At 34.1% G+C, this 17,914-nt stretch overlaps 2 protein-coding genes across 3 annotated transcripts; one reads left to right on the forward strand and one right to left on the reverse strand.

Annotated features, from left to right (window-relative positions):
• Positions 1-291: 291 nt before the first annotated feature.
• Positions 292-3,633, forward strand: LOC112737794 (uncharacterized). 2 transcript variants are annotated; one of them, XR_011869503.1, is made up of 4 exons: positions 382-832; positions 1,155-1,237; positions 2,427-3,138; positions 3,355-3,633. XR_011869503.1 is itself a non-coding variant. In XM_025787903.3 (3 exons), exons 1-3 carry the CDS (start codon positions 680-682, stop codon positions 3,016-3,018), a joined length of 828 nt encoding a protein of 275 aa, XP_025643688.1. In that variant the 5' UTR covers positions 292-679; the 3' UTR covers positions 3,019-3,290. The 2 variants fall into 2 exon arrangements, 1 of the variants encoding a protein (XP_025643688.1); XM_025787903.3 differs by lacking the exon at positions 3,355-3,633 and having other exon boundaries at positions 292-832; positions 2,427-3,290.
• Positions 3,597-6,151, reverse strand: LOC112737793 (polyubiquitin). Its single transcript, XM_025787902.3, has 2 exons — positions 5,827-6,151; positions 3,597-5,128 (listed from the first exon to the last, which is right to left on the reverse strand). Exon 2 carries the CDS (start codon positions 5,126-5,128, stop codon positions 3,755-3,757), a length of 1,374 nt encoding a protein of 457 aa, XP_025643687.1. The 5' UTR covers positions 5,827-6,151; the 3' UTR covers positions 3,597-3,754.
• Positions 6,152-17,914: the final 11,763 nt, after the last annotated feature.

The raw sequence follows: 17,914 nt of genomic DNA on the forward strand, positions 1-17,914 counted from the left end.
AAGGAAAAAAAAGTATAAGGACCTAATTGAAAATTTTGCAAAACTATAGAGACTAACAAAATAATTAAACCTATTTATAATTATGAGTTTATTACCTCTAAAATTAACAAATTATTTCAGCTATAACTAAAAAATATAAAATAAAAAAGCTTGATGGATAATAAAGTAACTTTAGGCTATTTTTATTGTTTTTTAAATATTTTTGTATTTAAAAAATTAATTATTAATTGTTCTAATTATGAGCATCTTAAAATTAATTTAAATGTATTCTCTTCGATCCTCATTTAATTTACGCATTTCGATCCTCTTAATTCTCAAATGCTCCAAGAAACACAGAAATAAATATATATAAAAAGGATCCATTAGCACATGAAAGAATACGATTCTTTGATTTCTTTCTATTCATTTCTGAGCAGCAGCCACTAGAGAAAAGCATCATCAACATGGAGTAAGAATAAGGATTTGAATCGGAATAGAAACTAAAGGAACTCAAAAGCAGAGAGAGTAGAAGTGACAACATTACTTAGTATATGTTCTTTGTGACAACTAATTAAATGAACAGCACCATTAATTTCCAAAGTTTACAAATTCTTGGAAGCTATATTTACAACCCAAGTAAGGAACCCATTACACTTATTATTATTTACATGTTCAGTTTGAAGAGGAAGGTGAAATCATCATGAGCAACAATAATATGAACAATTATTTCATGCCTTTGCCTGGCTCTCGCAGAACAAGTAGTGATAGAAGAGCATTTAATGTTTACACTTTTGATAATAGTGATTCCAATGACGTGCCTGTGTATTACAGATCTCGCTCTAACCATAACACTGTAAGTATACATATAATATATACAATTTTTATTGCGTCATTCTTCCAAAAGCTTAAGCTGATAGGAAGAGACAGTAAATGGTTATATCTCTAATACGTCGTCCCTTTAAGCAAAGCCTCTTTTTGGATTTATGTGACAAGGATTGAACACAATACATTTCTATAATAGAAGTTCTAATATCTTGTTATGATACTACTTTTCCCAAAAATTTAGACACATGAATAATTATATCTCTAACAATTTGTTACACGACACGTGAGTTAATCAAAAAGAAAATTCAATTTGTGACAATTTTGTATATGGTTTTGGTTTATAATAACAGGGTAACAGGAGTTCAGGTGTGATAGATCCAAGGAGGGTGTGGGAAAGCAGAACTCCATCATCAGGACGCCACACTGCTCCAAAGTAAGACCAAATTGAAATATAATTTGCCTTAATTTAATTTAATTGTTTAAGTAGGTAATAGGTTATCATTGAACAATTCCTTAATATAAATATGATTGCTCTTGATTAGTTTGATATTCATATTGGTTGAGTATTTATTGATGCTCATTCCAAATGGTATACACATTATAGGAATTAAAGTATTCTGTTTTATGTAAATTTCAGAGGACACCAGCTAAACAGATTTGCTAAAGAATCAGGATTTAGTAATTTTTTTTTCCTAACCATTAAGTCTGTAAATTTTAGGTATTTACCTGTAATTATACTCCAAGTCTCCAACTTTAACTAGGTTCCTATATCTTAAATTTGTACTCAATTCTTAATCAAGTTTTTTAGTGTAAATTTTTTTAAGAAATATAAATGCAAAAATTAGTCTCGAACAAATTCTAACAAATATTTAGAATAATAAATTTTTTAGACACCAATTTAAATGTTTATTCTTTCATAAATTTAAACACCAATTGTTATAAAAGTTTTATAATAGATGGAATAATTTTGTCCCATGGGAGTATCTAATAATTGCGGTAGTAGTGCACATATTTTTTTATATAAGGCTATTAGATCACAAAAATATTATTATATGACAAATTAAGCCTTTCTTCGAAATAATGGATGAATCAATCTGTACGACAAACATAATTTTTAAAGATTTCTAGAGAATAAAAATTTGTTAGAAACCAAAATATTCTATCAAAAATTCATTAGAACCAATTTGAATATCTGTTCAAATATGAATTAAATAATAAAAAAGCCTAAATAAGAATTAAATCATATCAAATTTCCATTATTAAGAAAGTAAAAGGAAGAAACCAGGAGCATAATTCTGGCACAATGTTATTATTTACAGTGCACAAACGTTTTAACCAGTGCGTATAACTTTGGTAGTTAGTCAGGGTAGAGTTTATTATATTTGATCTTAGTAGTTGCATAAACCAATGAGCTGCATCATGAATATCAAGTGTTTCATACCCAATAACCCAAATCTAGTGACTATTTTCTCTCCAAATTTTCCCTGTGAATTTCACACTTAATAAACACAATTCGATTCACTCTCGTTTTGTTCAGTAGGAGCTTTAAAACATAAGCTTGAGGGGTTAAGACTCAAGAAAATCCTAGCTGATTTAATTGACCAACTTTGACCATTTTGCAGTTTTCAAGCACAACCACATAACAGGCAACAATTTCATTTTAATAATGGCGAGATAGGAAGGGGCTCAAACCCCAGGTTCAGAGATATTTTCCGGCAATCACCGCCGCGAACCGCAACAACCACAGAGATTCCCCCACAAGTAGAAAATTCTGAGTCAATGGCTCTTAGCAAGCTCAAGAAAGAAGTCTACAACCCCGTGCCAAAGCGGCTAGCCCGGAGACTCAGCCTATACTACAGAGGCGACAACAACAACGGGTCGAATGGTGTGCGAGAAAGGGAGAAAGACAAGGATGAAGAAGGTAAGAGTTGTGCTGTTTGCTTGGAAGATTTTGAGGCAAAAGAAGAAGTTATGGTCACACCATGTAACCACATGTTCCATGAGGAATGCATAGTGCCTTGGGTAACAAGCAAAGGACAGTGCCCAGTTTGTAGGTTTGTGATAATTGAGAGAGTTATAGGGAACCTTTACCCTTCTTCATTCAATAGCAGTAACATTGCAAATATGGAACCAAGTGAACTAATTGCTGGTGAGCTTTTGTCAATTTTGAGCGCCATGGAAGAAGCTTTTCAGTTGGGGAATGGAATGTACTAGTAGGACACACAAGAATTTGTTATTCTCGTGTTGGCAAGAAGCTTTGTCTTAACTTCGCAAACATATTCTACATAAGATTTGATGGGATATGTACTGCTGAATTGTGACTTTGCGAGTTTGGTAATTCAAGTCCATGGTGCATCCAAGCACATAATCATCCCATGCTATGTTCTTTTTTCCTACTTAAATCCATAGAGCGTTTTGTCTATTACTTTCTTCTATTCAATTGAAAAACAATTTGATTAAATAATATAAAACCCATTTGCAGCTCAGTATGGAAGGAGATGGTATGTTCTTGCAATAATCTTAATCAAGTATTGTTTATTGTGTTGGCAGCTCAAACAATTCCTGACAACAGCATAAGGTCGGTTGGTTTCACTCAAAATGGAGACACTTGCAAAGTTTGTGCGGAAACTTTTGATCACCAACTTATACATTACTACTCCTTTACAAATTCTGCTTGGTATGCGCCTCGTTATGTGGGTGGGGGATATACAATTCTATAAAAGTTTATTAACTATGTTGTTATAGCAATAATTAAATAAGTACTTTCTATTTTTTTAAAAAAAAATACTATCTAGGTAAAATAGTGCAATTTTATATAACAGAGTAGTACTTTTTATCTGTAGCAAATGTTCAAACTATTACACAATTCCAATTAACATAGAAAAACAAGCAACATCCATTAAGACCTGAAAAGGATACCAAGCCACAATAAAAGTCATACACACCATGTTTAAAAGCCACCACGAAGGCGAAGGACAAGATGGAGGGTCGATTCCTTTTGGATATTATAGTCTGCCAATGTACGACCATCCTCCAATTGTTTGCCAGCAAAGATGAGCCTCTGCTGATCCGGGGGAATACCCTCCTTGTCCTGAATCTTCGCCTTCACATTATCAATGGTATCGGAGCTTTCGACCTCCAAAGTAATGGTTTTCCCCGTCAGGGTCTTCACAAAAATTTGCATACCACCACGGAGCCTCAGAACCAAATGCAAAGTAGATTCCTTTTGGATGTTGTAATCAGCAAGAGTACGGCCATCTTCAAGCTGCTTCCCTGCAAAGATGAGCCTCTGCTGATCCGGAGGGATACCCTCTTTGTCCTGAATCTTCGCCTTCACATTATCAATTGTATCAGAACTTTCAACCTCCAAAGTGATTGTCTTTCCGGTCAAGGTCTTGACAAAGATTTGCATTCCACCTCGGAGTCGCAAAACAAGATGCAAGGTGGACTCCTTCTGAATGTTGTAATCAGCAAGGGTCCTTCCATCCTCCAACTGCTTACCAGCAAAGATAAGTCTCTGCTGGTCAGGTGGGATACCCTCTTTGTCTTGGATTTTTGCTTTGACATTGTCAATGGTGTCTGAAGACTCGACCTCCAGGGTTATTGTCTTTCCGGTTAGTGTCTTGACAAAGATTTGCATGCCACCACGGAGCCGCAACACCAAATGTAAAGTGGACTCCTTCTGAATATTGTAATCTGCAAGCGTCCTTCCATCTTCAAGCTGCTTACCGGCGAAGATGAGCCTCTGTTGATCTGGTGGAATGCCCTCTTTGTCCTGAATCTTAGCTTTCACATTGTCAATGGTATCTGAGGATTCCACCTCCAGTGTTATGGTCTTCCCTGTCAAAGTCTTGACAAAAATCTGCATGCCACCTCTCAAACGGAGAACCAAGTGAAGCGTTGACTCCTTCTGAATGTTGTAATCTGCTAGTGTCCTTCCATCCTCAAGCTGCTTCCCAGCAAAAATCAACCTCTGCTGGTCAGGTGGGATACCCTCTTTGTCTTGGATTTTAGCTTTGACATTGTCAATGGTGTCTGAGGATTCGACCTCTAAGGTGATGGTTTTCCCAGTCAAGGTCTTCACGAAAATTTGCATGCCACCTCTTAAACGAAGCACCAAGTGGAGTGTGGATTCCTTCTGAATGTTGTAATCGGCAAGGGTTCTACCATCTTCAAGTTGTTTTCCGGCGAAAATAAGCCTTTGCTGGTCAGGAGGGATTCCTTCTTTATCCTGAATTTTGGCCTTGACATTATCAATTGTATCGGAACTTTCCACCTCAAGGGTGATGGTCTTGCCCGTCAAGGTTTTCACGAAGATTTGCATCTGTTCAACACAAAAGCCACAAAATTTTCAACCACCGAGAGTACTTAGACATCAAACTGAAAATTAAATCACAAACCTAATCTCAACAAAATCATAACCGCAACCAGTTCAGAAACCATTACTTTCTACAGCTTTGACAAAACAACCAAAAACCGCAAACCAATTATGAGACTCACCGATTCAGTACTATGACAGTATGTATACAGAAACCCTAATCATGATCCTCAATACATAAAAAACATATCTTGGCACCAATCTTCCAACAACAGACAGTAAACACTTGACTTGTTTAAGAAAGATTAAATCACAAAGCATAAATATATCGAGAAGCATAACCTAATCAAAATTTCCGAGTTCGTATTAAAAAATTATCGGATCGGAAACAAGGTTAAATGAAAGAAAGAAAATTTAAGAAAGATTAAATTACAAAGCATAAATATATCGAGAAGCATAACCTAATCAAAATTTCCGAGTTCGTATTAAAAAATGATCGGATCGGAAACAAGGTTAAATGAAAGAAAGAAAATCAATAAGAACTAACACACTTCTCCTAAATCGGAAACAAATCAAAGCAAAAAAATAATAAGCAAATGCAAAAGCAATAATCATCAATAACCTAAAGCAATCATCAAACTACGCCCTCTATAATCAGATAATAGCAACCAATTAAAGCAGGTAGCCAGAATCCGAAGACATACCTTGAAACAAAGATCGCGATTAACAGAATCAAGAAGATTAGGTTTTTGCGATCAAAGAACTTTTTCGTATTTCCAATTGCGAGTTGCGTACGATAACGAGGGTTGAAAGAAAGGGTCGAATTTTATGGCTTTGAGGTGCCGACTTAATGACGAAAATATCGCTGAAGCAACGAATAAAAATGTGCCACGTGTTAATGTTAACCTGGACGATAAGCAAAGATTAGAATGACTTTTAACAGAATTAATAACAGAGTCCGTTAATCATCTATGGTTCCAGAGTAATCTCGGAGCTTCTTTTTCTTTACTTTTATTTTTTGTTTGGTTCAAATCTTCGATCTTCCATCCTCATTTTCTTTTTGTTTTAGCAATTAACGGGCCAGCCCTGAAAACTAGTGACCCATTAGGATGAGTACATTGGGGAATTGCTGCTATATGGTTTAAGATATAAAAAATTAAAATCTGATTCCCAAATGGTGATACATAATTCAATGGGCAAAATGAAAAGGAGAATTCTTATTACATCACCAATTGATTTTAGAGGAGTCATCTTCTATATAAGGTTGGACAAATCTGAATAACATCTACTGTATTTGTTTGTATTTGATATAAAATTTGTAGATATATAAAATAAGTTTATCGAATTAAATTTGATCTACAAATAAATAAACTCGAATAGTAAATTTTAGATTCAGTCTAATAAGAATCTAATAGTTAATTAAAAAGATCAATAAACTACATATATATTAAGATCAAGAAATATATTAAAATTATTAATTATTTTTCATTTATATTCATGGATCGAGATATGCTTTTATTTTGAAATATTTTTTGATAATTTAATATAGATCGTCCTAGCTAGGTTCAGTAATTCAAAGAATTCTAATAACTAATTCTTTTATTTATTTAATTTGCAAAATAAACAAACCTTAAATAATATTAGTATTTTATATAATCACATACTCAATATTCGAATATTATCATTTATACCAATTAATTTAAAATTATAAATTCATGATAATCGACTGAATGGAGCCGATTTGCTTACACCCAATTGTAGACTTAAATAACAATAAAAAGTTGGGGGAAGAAAAACTTAGTTACAAAAGGAAAGTTTCATATATATATATACACTAAAATAGGTAAATTTTCATCCGCTACCCCTATTCCCTATTTACAATTTTAAGAGCGTGCATGGTCCGATCCGACCCAAAGGCTCAATCCGACTCTAAATATTTTAGGGGTTAATTTTGTATAATTTTATTGGGTTTAGGACTGAATAAGGGCCTCAAAAATAGACCCGATCATTATTTTGGGTCGGGTCCTGCCATAGCTTGAGTCGTCCAAACTCGATCTGGTGACCCGGTCATCATAAACAATTAATATTTTGTGTTATTAGTAATGGATGATGGCTATTCTTATGTGAAATTTAAGTATTGTAAATCTTAATATATATATATATATTTTGTTATTAGTTATTATAAGACTATAAGTTAATGTTTTATGTTTAAAATGCATAAAATTTTAGACTAATACATAATATTGTGTTATTTGTATTGATTTAAATATTTGGTGTTATTAGACAATATTAGTATTGATTATGGTTATGCTTTAATTTCAGAGAAGAGTTGGTTCTTGTTATATTTTTCTAAGTGAATTTTACCATGTCAAATAATGGTTGGAGTCTTAAAAATTTGGATATTTTCACATGCTAGTTTATAAGAAGGCATTAAGGTTATGTAATGTTAATGGCCCAGTTTTTACCCGATATAATCGTGGCCCGAAAGTGTATAGGTTTCATCGAGTCTAGGGTCGGGTTCGAGTCTAATAAATAAGCCCGATATATATTTCGAGTCGAGTCTGGATCACATCAAACCTGATTTCACCCGATCCATGCACACCCCTATTTATAATAACGAACTGTCATATGGATTTTTCTAGCACCATTTGAGTTTTGCCTGCCATCGGCATCAACCATTTCAATTAATTCAACCAACTCTTTGCCCAGTGCCACAGTTGTAGGTTTAAGAACGGGACATGCCATGCTAACGCTAGTCCAGAGCCCACATTTCCTATCTAATTTCAAACAAATTGGTTTATCAAAAGGACACGTTTTGTATTTGTCATATTAATGCATTGGTCGTATCTCTTAAATGCTGATTTGAAGGAACACGACTTAATCATCATAAGATAAGGAACCATTATAAATGCTAACGACCTAGTCACCTGGTATAAATATAATAACTATATATTACATATATATTAAAATCAGTTATTAAAATCAACCACCATTATTTATCATCTAAAATCGTCATCGTCCTCTATCTGATGACCTCGTCGATGATTCTGATGCGGCAGCACGGTGGGTGCTAGTGTTTATGCTGGTACAAGTAAAAATGAAAAAGAATCGTCTTCAACACCGTTATTCTCATGCACATTTGTTCATAGTAGATAGTCATTTGCTGCCGCATGTGCTGTATCTACTCCGGTTCCTGTTTTAGAGATTCTATCTCCACATTCCGAGCATCTTTTCATTATACCTCTCCTCAGTCAAATATAGTTAGTGAACTTGATCATGCAGGCTTTAGATCAGACTATGGACCTACTCACACAAATCTAAGTCTGGCGGATCTTTAAGGTTGGTGACCAAATTTGAGGAAATCCTGAAGGTAAACGCACGCAGGTTGCTGGTAGAAAAGACCCCATTTCAAGATGCGGTTCTTTTGTGGCTCGGATGCGGTCTAGTGCTATACGATATTAGGATCCATCACGGATGTGCTCGAAGCGTTACCATCGTCCCCCGTTTACTAAGATTGCTATGCCTGGCCTCGAAGTTCTGGTTGTATAAATCCTAACATATACAATGTGAATTTTAACATAACTATAGATATGATAGTATTTTATTAAATTCTATAAAAAGTCGATTACTTACATAAATTTTCGTAGACCACTGATTAACAAACTTCTCTTTATTCTCCTTGAACATGTGGGTTTGCTTGAAGACCTCTGCCATGAAAATAGGATGGTCCAGCGACTTTGTCCGCACATATTGGATAAGCATATTTAAAAAGGTGACAATTAATTAAAGAAACAAAGATAAAATTAGCTTAGCATATTTAAAGAAGTTATACCATTTTGGCCATTTTCTTCATAATCGTGGCCGAACCCCTTGTATAATTTGACGCCCTAGCCGACGCCTTGTTGGTCCTATTTGTGGCCTGACGATATCTGAAATCCTCATTCGTCTCCCAGTACAAATACGTCTTATTAATGTTGATTTTGAAGCCATTGCGTCAGGTGGTTCTTCCACATCCACACGTCCTCTAACATTTGTTGAAGACGCTTTGCCATGTAGTGGTGGAAATCTTCTTTATCATTTGGGTTTTAAGATGAGGCTTAAAATAGAATGAACAAAATACAAAAGTTTCTTTGGCTATAAATGCTTCCTAAGACAGGTGAATTGGTAAGTGTTCCATCACATAAAAAATCAAGGAGAAATATCATCTCTAGCTTACACAATATGACGGGGATGTTCTTCTCCATGACCAAAAGACCATCAACCCTTAGTTTGGTAGCATACAACTCCCTAAAGAAGTCACTTATTTCTGTGAGAGATTTCTAGATGTTAGTAGAAAGTTCTCAAAAGGAAACACAAAGCAACGACTCCAAAAAAAGTGACAGTCATGACTTTTCAGCCCATCGAGCTTACCTTGAGTGACATTTGCACATCTACCCGAATTAGAGGCATAACAATTAGGAAATCTCAAACCCCCTAATCCACCTACAAATATTTTGTCTCTGTTCCTTTGTTAAAGCATAGTCAGTCTTTGGCTTAGACCACCGTCTGGTTCTCAAGCCTCATTGAGTTCAGATCAGGTTGCCTGCAAATTTCAACAAAATCTAACCTAACCTTATCGTTATCCTTAGTTCAATCACCGTTTATGACTATGTGCATCATGTCACCAAACACATTTTTCTCAATATGCCTCACGTCTAGGCAATGGCAAACTAAGTTATCCTTTCAGTAAGGCTATTTCCAAAAGATACTTTGCTTCGTTCAGTTATGCTCTCAGTCGTAACTCGGAGTTTGCAATCCTCTTCCATTATCGATGATTCTCGAGATATGACTAACATGATGCAAAACCTCTAAACCACTCAACAGATGAGGCCTCTTCCTGTTCAATTTTATTCTTCCTAAACGAGTCCTTATTATGCAGAAAATGATGGTCGAACTCAAGGAATCTACGATGACAATTAACCACAAATTCTCACCCCTATTATTTAGCCAAAATGACTTTGTATCTTCCATACAAATAGAACACGACATCCTACCGATATCCTATATGCAAGAAAGTCATTGATGGTCCACATCAACATAGCATGCATTTGAAAGTTTGTTTTAGTTGAAATGTCATAGATCTATATACTCCAACACTCCACAATTCATTTATCTCATCTATCAAGGGTTACAGGAACACATCAATTTTGGCTTTAGGGTTACTTGGACCAGGTATTATACAATTTAGGAACATGTATAGATCCTTCATGCACATTTCGGGAAGTAGATTATAGGGAGTCACTACAACAGGCCAACAAGAATACGGGTTACCAAAGTTAGAGTTTGGTGTGAATCTATCAAAAGAGGTGAACCCGATCAAAGTATTTTCAAGCCTCTTTGTATGTCGGATATGTAATAAAATCATCATTTCTCCTATTGTTACAATGTCATGTCATTTGAGGGGCCGGACTCAGAAATATATACAATTTTTCAGCCTAGGGATTAGGGGCAAGTAATGCATTCTTTTTAATGAAATTCTCTTCCGGCTACGTCTACCAATCCTCTCTCTTTCTAGTTGATGTCTCAGTGCCTCGCAAAATTTGCAAGCGGTGAGTTTTAGATTCCCTTGTAATAAAGTATGTAACCATTCATGCAACAATTAATTTTCACCAAATTTAGTCCTAGTTTCAAAGCTAGCTTCTTTGCCTCAATGGTTATGAGGGATCTGACGAGCAGCGGAGGTTAGACCAATTAAGAGATTATAATATAATAGAATAGCGTTGCGAGTATAGCTCTTAACCAGCAAAAATTTGCCTCATCAATTTAGAAAGGTTGTCACAAAAAAGTTTAGAATAAAAATACTGGGAGTATGAGTCCCAGGTCGTCTCCCAACGAGTTGCTAGAAAGGGTGCTAATTTATTAATCAGGAGTTTTCCGAGAGTTTTGAGAATTGATTAACAGAAAATAAATAATTGTGAATTAGTACAATAAAAATTAAAAGGAATTTATATTATTCAAAATAAAAAGCCTTGATTGTGGGAATGATTAATCGGAAGTTCTATCCTTGTTGGAATTCTCTCAAGTGTAGTATAAAGAGATTGTTATTTTCACTTAGTTAACCCTTACTAAATAAAGGAAAGTCAAGTGATTGAGCTAACTCTTATTCGCAAATCCTAGTCCTCTCCCTTGGGAAGGTCTAGCATTAGTAAATACAGAACTAGCCAACAACTTCCAAATTAACTAAGCACTTGAGCATTCCAACTCAAGTGTCTCCTTTTAATCAACCCCCATGTTAAGTGAAGAGTTTACTCCATTGACATGAATGTAACGCTCATAAGAATATAAGAAGAAGACATGATAAATTAAATAAAATAAAGCTTTGAAAATTAATTAAAGATAAAAGTAATCCTTTGCATTAACAATCCATGAAAATAATCCAATTACCACTCTAAACAAGAATTAAGAATATGGAATAAATAAAAGAGTAAGTAAGGAAACAAACTAGAATAGTATCTTCAACGGAGGTGATGACTCTTCAATATCTGAAAGCAAAAGCAATAAACTAGGAATGTAAAGAGAACCTAGAGGAATAGTAATTCCTCTCTAGATTCAGATCTAAAAACCTAAAAACTATCCTAGTGAGAATATGTGAATGTGTATGTCTCTGTGTGTCGAGTCTCTGCTTGTTCCCTGGCTTTATTCTGTGTTTCTAGGCCAAAAACTGGGTCAAAACGCGGCCCGAAATCGCCCCCAGCATTTTCTGTTAATTTTGCAGATCGCGTAGGTCACGCGTACGCGTCAGTCACGCGTACGCGTCAGTCACGCGTGCGCGTCATTTGGCGTTTTTCCTTGTCACGCGTATGCGTCGTCCACGCGTGCGCGTCTTTTATGCAGACTCCAATCCATGCGTACGCGTCAGGCACACGCACGCGTAGTTGTAAATTTATCCATTCCGCGCGTTCGCGTGAGCCATGCGTGCGCGTCGGTGCTCACTGGTCATCTCCTTAGTTTCTTGTGTTCCTTCTATTTTTGCAAGCTTCCTCTCCATTTTCTAAGCCATTCCTGCCCTATGAAGCCTGAAACACTTAACACACGGATCACGGCATCGAATGGTATAAAGGAGGATTAAAATATACTAATTAAAGATCTCTAGGAAGTAAGTTTTCAATCATAAAACAATACTAGGAAGGGATTATAAAATCATGCAAATCATATGAATAAGTGGGTAAAGGCTTGATAAAAATCTCTCAATTAAACACAAGATAAACCATAAAATAGTGGTTTATCAGGATCCTAGTAGTTTCGACTAGTACTAGTTCATTACAAAGGGTGGTCTACTTATCAAAGGACTCTTGGGTGTGGTTTGACTCGAACTTAATACTCATCATTCGGACACAGGAATATAACTTAGAGTGAACCAACCCTTAAATAGCAGTTGTGTAGCAAACTCTAACAGATGATAAAATCTAACCGCATCCAGATTAGGATCATTCTCGATATTTTTTGTAGTTTGAACCCCAACTACATCAAAGATTATCTCACTATATCTCTCCTGGTTACCCTCCCAATTGATGTCTTTCATATTTGCTTCTCTAACCAAGTCAACCCTCCTTGATTGACTCTTAGCCCTATTGGCAATAGGTGCAAACCGATTGATTCCTTGCTTATCAATTTTTTCGTGTTTAATCCACACTCAATACCCATTCTTTAAACTATTATGATAAAAGTGCAGGGTTATATCCGAAGCCCCTAACCACTTAGTCATCCGACACTTATAGTATGGACACCTAGATACCTCGTGAGACCTATAAAGTTCTATATTGAACATACACGCAACAAATTGATCAACCCCCTCAAAGAAACTCAGGTTTTATCAAGGTTGCAAGAATTAAACTGGTCAATGAACTGATAGAGTGACTGGTTTAATGGTAATTGTTAAAAAATTATTAATTTTCTAATCTTTATTTATGAGCAATACATATATTAATTATAATCACAAATTAAGCTATTTCATATTAAATGACCTATATAACGGTGATCTCATTTATTGTCATAAATATTGAATTAAATAAGTTATTATTATTTTTATTTAGAATTAAATGAGAATAAAATCAAAGATACTATTTTATTTGGATTTTAGGATTTAGTGGGTGCCACACTCAAATATAAATAATGACTCCAGGATTTTGGTCCTCAACACATCAAAGCCGCCTCCGTATCCCTTTTTCTTATTAGAGGAGTTGTGATTCAACTCTATTAGGGATACAGAATACTTTGGTTGAGGAAGATAAAAAAATCAAACTCTTTCAATCATGCTTATGAATTCAGGTATGCTTTCGCATTTAAGTAATTCTTTCTTAATGATTTAATATGGATGGTTTTAGAGTTAAGAAAATCTTACACTTTTCAACAAGTGTTATTAGAAATCCATAATTGAGTCATTGAGAATTTTTTGTCTTCTTTGTTATTTGAATCTTTTTTGTCATGGATTCAATTTTGAATTAAATAAAAAAATTTACATTTTTCGTATGCAAATATATGTATAACTAAAAAAGTCACACAATATTACGTGGTTCTTATATAGCGTGGCTTATTGTTTACTTATTAATTTTTGTGTTATGTAAGTATCTTGGATTTGTTACGTAAGGTAATAAATAACAATTTGAATTATTGCACCTATCTATTTTATAAAATTTAGTTTTAAAATAAATTAATTGAATATTATGCTATCAAAGTAGCATCTTTTGTGAAAACTGATTTCTTTTGAAACATTAGGAATATGGTGATATGTAATTCATGCGAATATAGGTCAATCCAAAGGAAGGTCTATTCTGGCCGAATTACATACACATATTAATGGTAACTATATGCTTGGGTAACTAGTTAAACTTAAATCGATCCTTATTATTTATACATACAATAATCAGCCCAAAGGAAGTTTATTGCTTGTGTTTATTTTCTATTTAATTATCCAACCACTAATCTACTTAATAAAAAGTTGGTATTTGACCAATTAACAAAAATATATGCGGTAATAAATAGGTATAATTATCAAATTCTCATGTGAACAATGAGTCGATCCAAAGATAGGCTTATTGTTTGACATAATTTTGTTGAGAATATTTAGTAAGCTGCACTAAATAAATTTATGCGTACGTAGTTTATGTGAGTACAGATCGGCCCAAAGGAAGTTTTGTACTTGGCCAAATTATATGCGCATTTGTGGTGATAAACATGTGATACTTATTTGGCTCCATGAATAATAAGTTTGTCCAAAGATAGACCTATTGTTTGGCAGGATTTATTATCAATGTTTAATTACTGTATTAAAGTACCGCTTATAAATTAATATTTTTGTCCAAAAACTAAATATTAATGCTGTGCTAGGTATTTGTGATGGTCCCATCATTATATGAATTTTATTCATATGATATGTAGCTTATGCGAATATATTATTTTGCTTTAAAGTTATATCTATCAATGTTAGTCTATTTTAAAATATAAAATAGACTAACATATGGCCTTTTAAAATTAGTAACTTATATTTTATCAAATTATTATTTCATATGACCTTTTAAGATAAATGTGGTTGATGACTTATATTAGTTTAGTGGGAGTAAGTATATTTTCACTGTTCTTGTATATCAGCAACATGCATAATTGTAAATAAGGTTAATACTCAACTCTAAAGAAGACAAGTATAGTCTCATTAGGTACCTCAAGAAAGTTATAAAACTCAAAAGTGTATCAGGTTTATTATGCTTCAGCAATAATCTAATGGATAACAAATTTATACACTTACAGGTATTTTGTATACTTTATTGGTATTTTTGGCAGATATTTGAGTCAGTTAAAAATAGATAACTAAATAAAAGACAAACAAATTTTGTTATAGTAAAATGTTACATGTTCACACATATGAAGTTAGAAATTAAAGTTAGAGATCATTTGGTATTCAGATTCTGACTTTGTTGGATGTCAAAGTAATTTTGATCCATTACAGATATATTTATATGCTCATTGGAAGAGTTCTTTGGAAAAGTATTGAGAAGACATTTATTATTCTTTTCACTGAAGCACTTGAATATAAAACAACTTTTTAAAGGCATCCAACTAGGTGACTATAAACACGTGTCACAAATTATGGATATATATTTAAAAGACCACTTAAGTTATTTGTGATAATGTGTTAGTAGTCTAATATTTTAAATTGTTATTAAATAAGAGAGATCAGAGTGTTTAAGTATTTTATGAGCAAATTAGCACAAACTCTATAAATGCATGCATATTTAGTTTATAAGAAACAAACACCCAAGGTATTTCGTATGTATACTATTAATATGGGTATCATATCATTTTATGTTATATTATTTCAGTGGGAGTGTGCATTTGGATGCTCATATAGTTTAGACAAATTTACGACTATAAATATTTTGTAGAAATAAAGTATTTAATTTTTTTTCACTCTGACTCATGATCTCATAAATGTATTAAAGTTGGACTAGTTAGAAATAGACATGCATGATTTTTACATGTAATTTCCGAATTTTTTTATTCAAATTTGATTTATGTTGTTGAGTATATTAGTATGGTGATCATCGTAGTTTCGTCGTGACACTAATGTGATAAAAGCTGCGGCAATTCCATAACTGATATATGAGACAAACCGGATTATTAAAGTAATAATAAAGAAAATAGCATTCAGATACACGCGTAAAGTTCATAAGATGTGATTATCTCAAGAAAATATATATGTATAGCTAGCCCAAGTGAGAGATTATTAGAAAATTATTCATTTCTAATCTATTTATGGGCAATACATATATTAATTATAATCGCAAATTAAGCTATTTCACATTAAATGACTTATATAACGGTGATCTCATTTATTACCATAAATATTAAATTAAATAAATCATTATTACTTTTGATTTGGAATTAAATAAGAATAAAATCAACAATATTATTTTATTTGGGTCTTAGAGTTTAATGGGTGTCACACTCAAATATAAATGGCAAGGTTACGAGAATCGGACCGGTCAATGAACCGATAGAGTGACTGGTTCACTGGTTCAAAGGTTCGACCGGGGTGAACCGGTTTAATTAAATATTAAATAAAATTATTAAAAATTAAACATACAATGAAACATGTAGCATGACCTTTTTTGTTACCATAACAATATCTGGTAAGTAAACTAAAATCTGATCTTTTCTTATTCTTTTCAAAATTAAAATAAGAAAAATCTAAACCAACGTTTAATTTCCTAAATTTAGGGTAAAAGGAGAAATTAAAGAAAGAAATCATTGTAGAATTAACAATGCTGAAATGGAAGGGAATAAAGATGAGGGCATGAAGGTGAAGATTTTATTCTGTTTCTAGGCATGTCTTTTGCAACCTTTCTGATGGGTCTAACAAATTTGTATAAAGAAGCTGTAACACATGTATGTCCTCATATGCAGATCAATATAAAACACCATGACAAAATTAATCATACCACCACCAACTCTAATTCAAAAGTCAGAACTCAGAACACAACAAACAGAAAAAATATCAACTCACCCCAATTCAGATTCAGAACACAATAAACAGAAAAAGAAAAGCAACTCAAGAATCAGATATCAGATTTCAGTAACTGAGTAAAATTAACAAAATATACTACCATAAATTGAAGCAAATAGAGTTGAATATTTAAAAAATAGAACCTCAAAATCATAGAAATTAACAAAAAGAAAAAACTAAAGCAGAGCTATCGACGACAGAGGAACCAAACTGACAAAACAGGCGCAAGACTACCGGTAAGGGAGGAACGGTGAGACAGACGGGATCGAGCAAACTCACTAACAATGGATGAATTCAGCCGACCGCGCTTCGATCTGCAAGTCACACGACGAAGATGAAAACGATGTAGAGAAGACGAGTATGGATGGCCAAAGGCAACGACGTGGAGGAGACGAGGATGGACGGCCAAGAGCTCGAAGCACCCTCTATCTGTCACTGCCGGCGGCGAGGCACCCTCTGGCTGACGAGAAGAGTTCGGCGATGGCAGAGGCGGTGATTGCTGTTGGCTGAGAGAGAGAGGGGGGCTGCTGGCTAAGAGAGAAAGGGGAGTAGCGCCGTAGTGGGTTAGGGATTTTATGGCATTTTGGTAAGTGAGAATGATGAGAGCGAGTGAGAAGGGAGAAGGAATTGGGGCATTTGGGGGTCTTCACGCGTTTTTTTTTTAACAAAATGACACCATTTTTTATGTTGAATGGAAGAACTGGATCTTCAAAAAAACCAGACAGTTCATCCGGTTTGCCGGTTAACCACCGGTTTGACCAGTTTTTTCACCGATTTTTTGCAGACAGGTTTTGGACATTAACCGGACCGGCCAACTGATCGATTCTCGGTTAACCCGGTCGAACCGGCTGGTCCGGTCCGGTTTTTAGAACCTTGATAAATAGTGACTCTAAGGTTTCAATCTCAACACATCAAAGCTGCCTTCGCAGCGCTTTTTTCATTAGAAGAGCTTTGATTAGGCCCTATTAGGGATACAAAAAGCTTTGGTTGAGAAAGATCAATAAACCAAACTCTTTCAATCATACTTATGAATTCAGACACGCTTTCGCATTTAAGTATTTCTTTCTTCATGATTTAACATGGATTATCTTGAAGTAAAAAAAATCAAGAATTTTTAATATTAATGGTTTAATCGGGGTTCAACCTGTAAGACCCTAGGTTTTTGAAAACTAAATAATTAACTATTTATGAGTTATTATATTTGTTGAGTTTTGTTTTTTAAGAAAATTATTTCTAACAAAAATAATTAAATA

Source organism: Arachis hypogaea, chromosome 13 (assembly GCF_003086295.3).
Source record: "Arachis hypogaea cultivar Tifrunner chromosome 13, arahy.Tifrunner.gnm2.J5K5, whole genome shotgun sequence".
NCBI classification, from domain to species: Eukaryota; Viridiplantae; Streptophyta; class Magnoliopsida; order Fabales; family Fabaceae; genus Arachis; species Arachis hypogaea.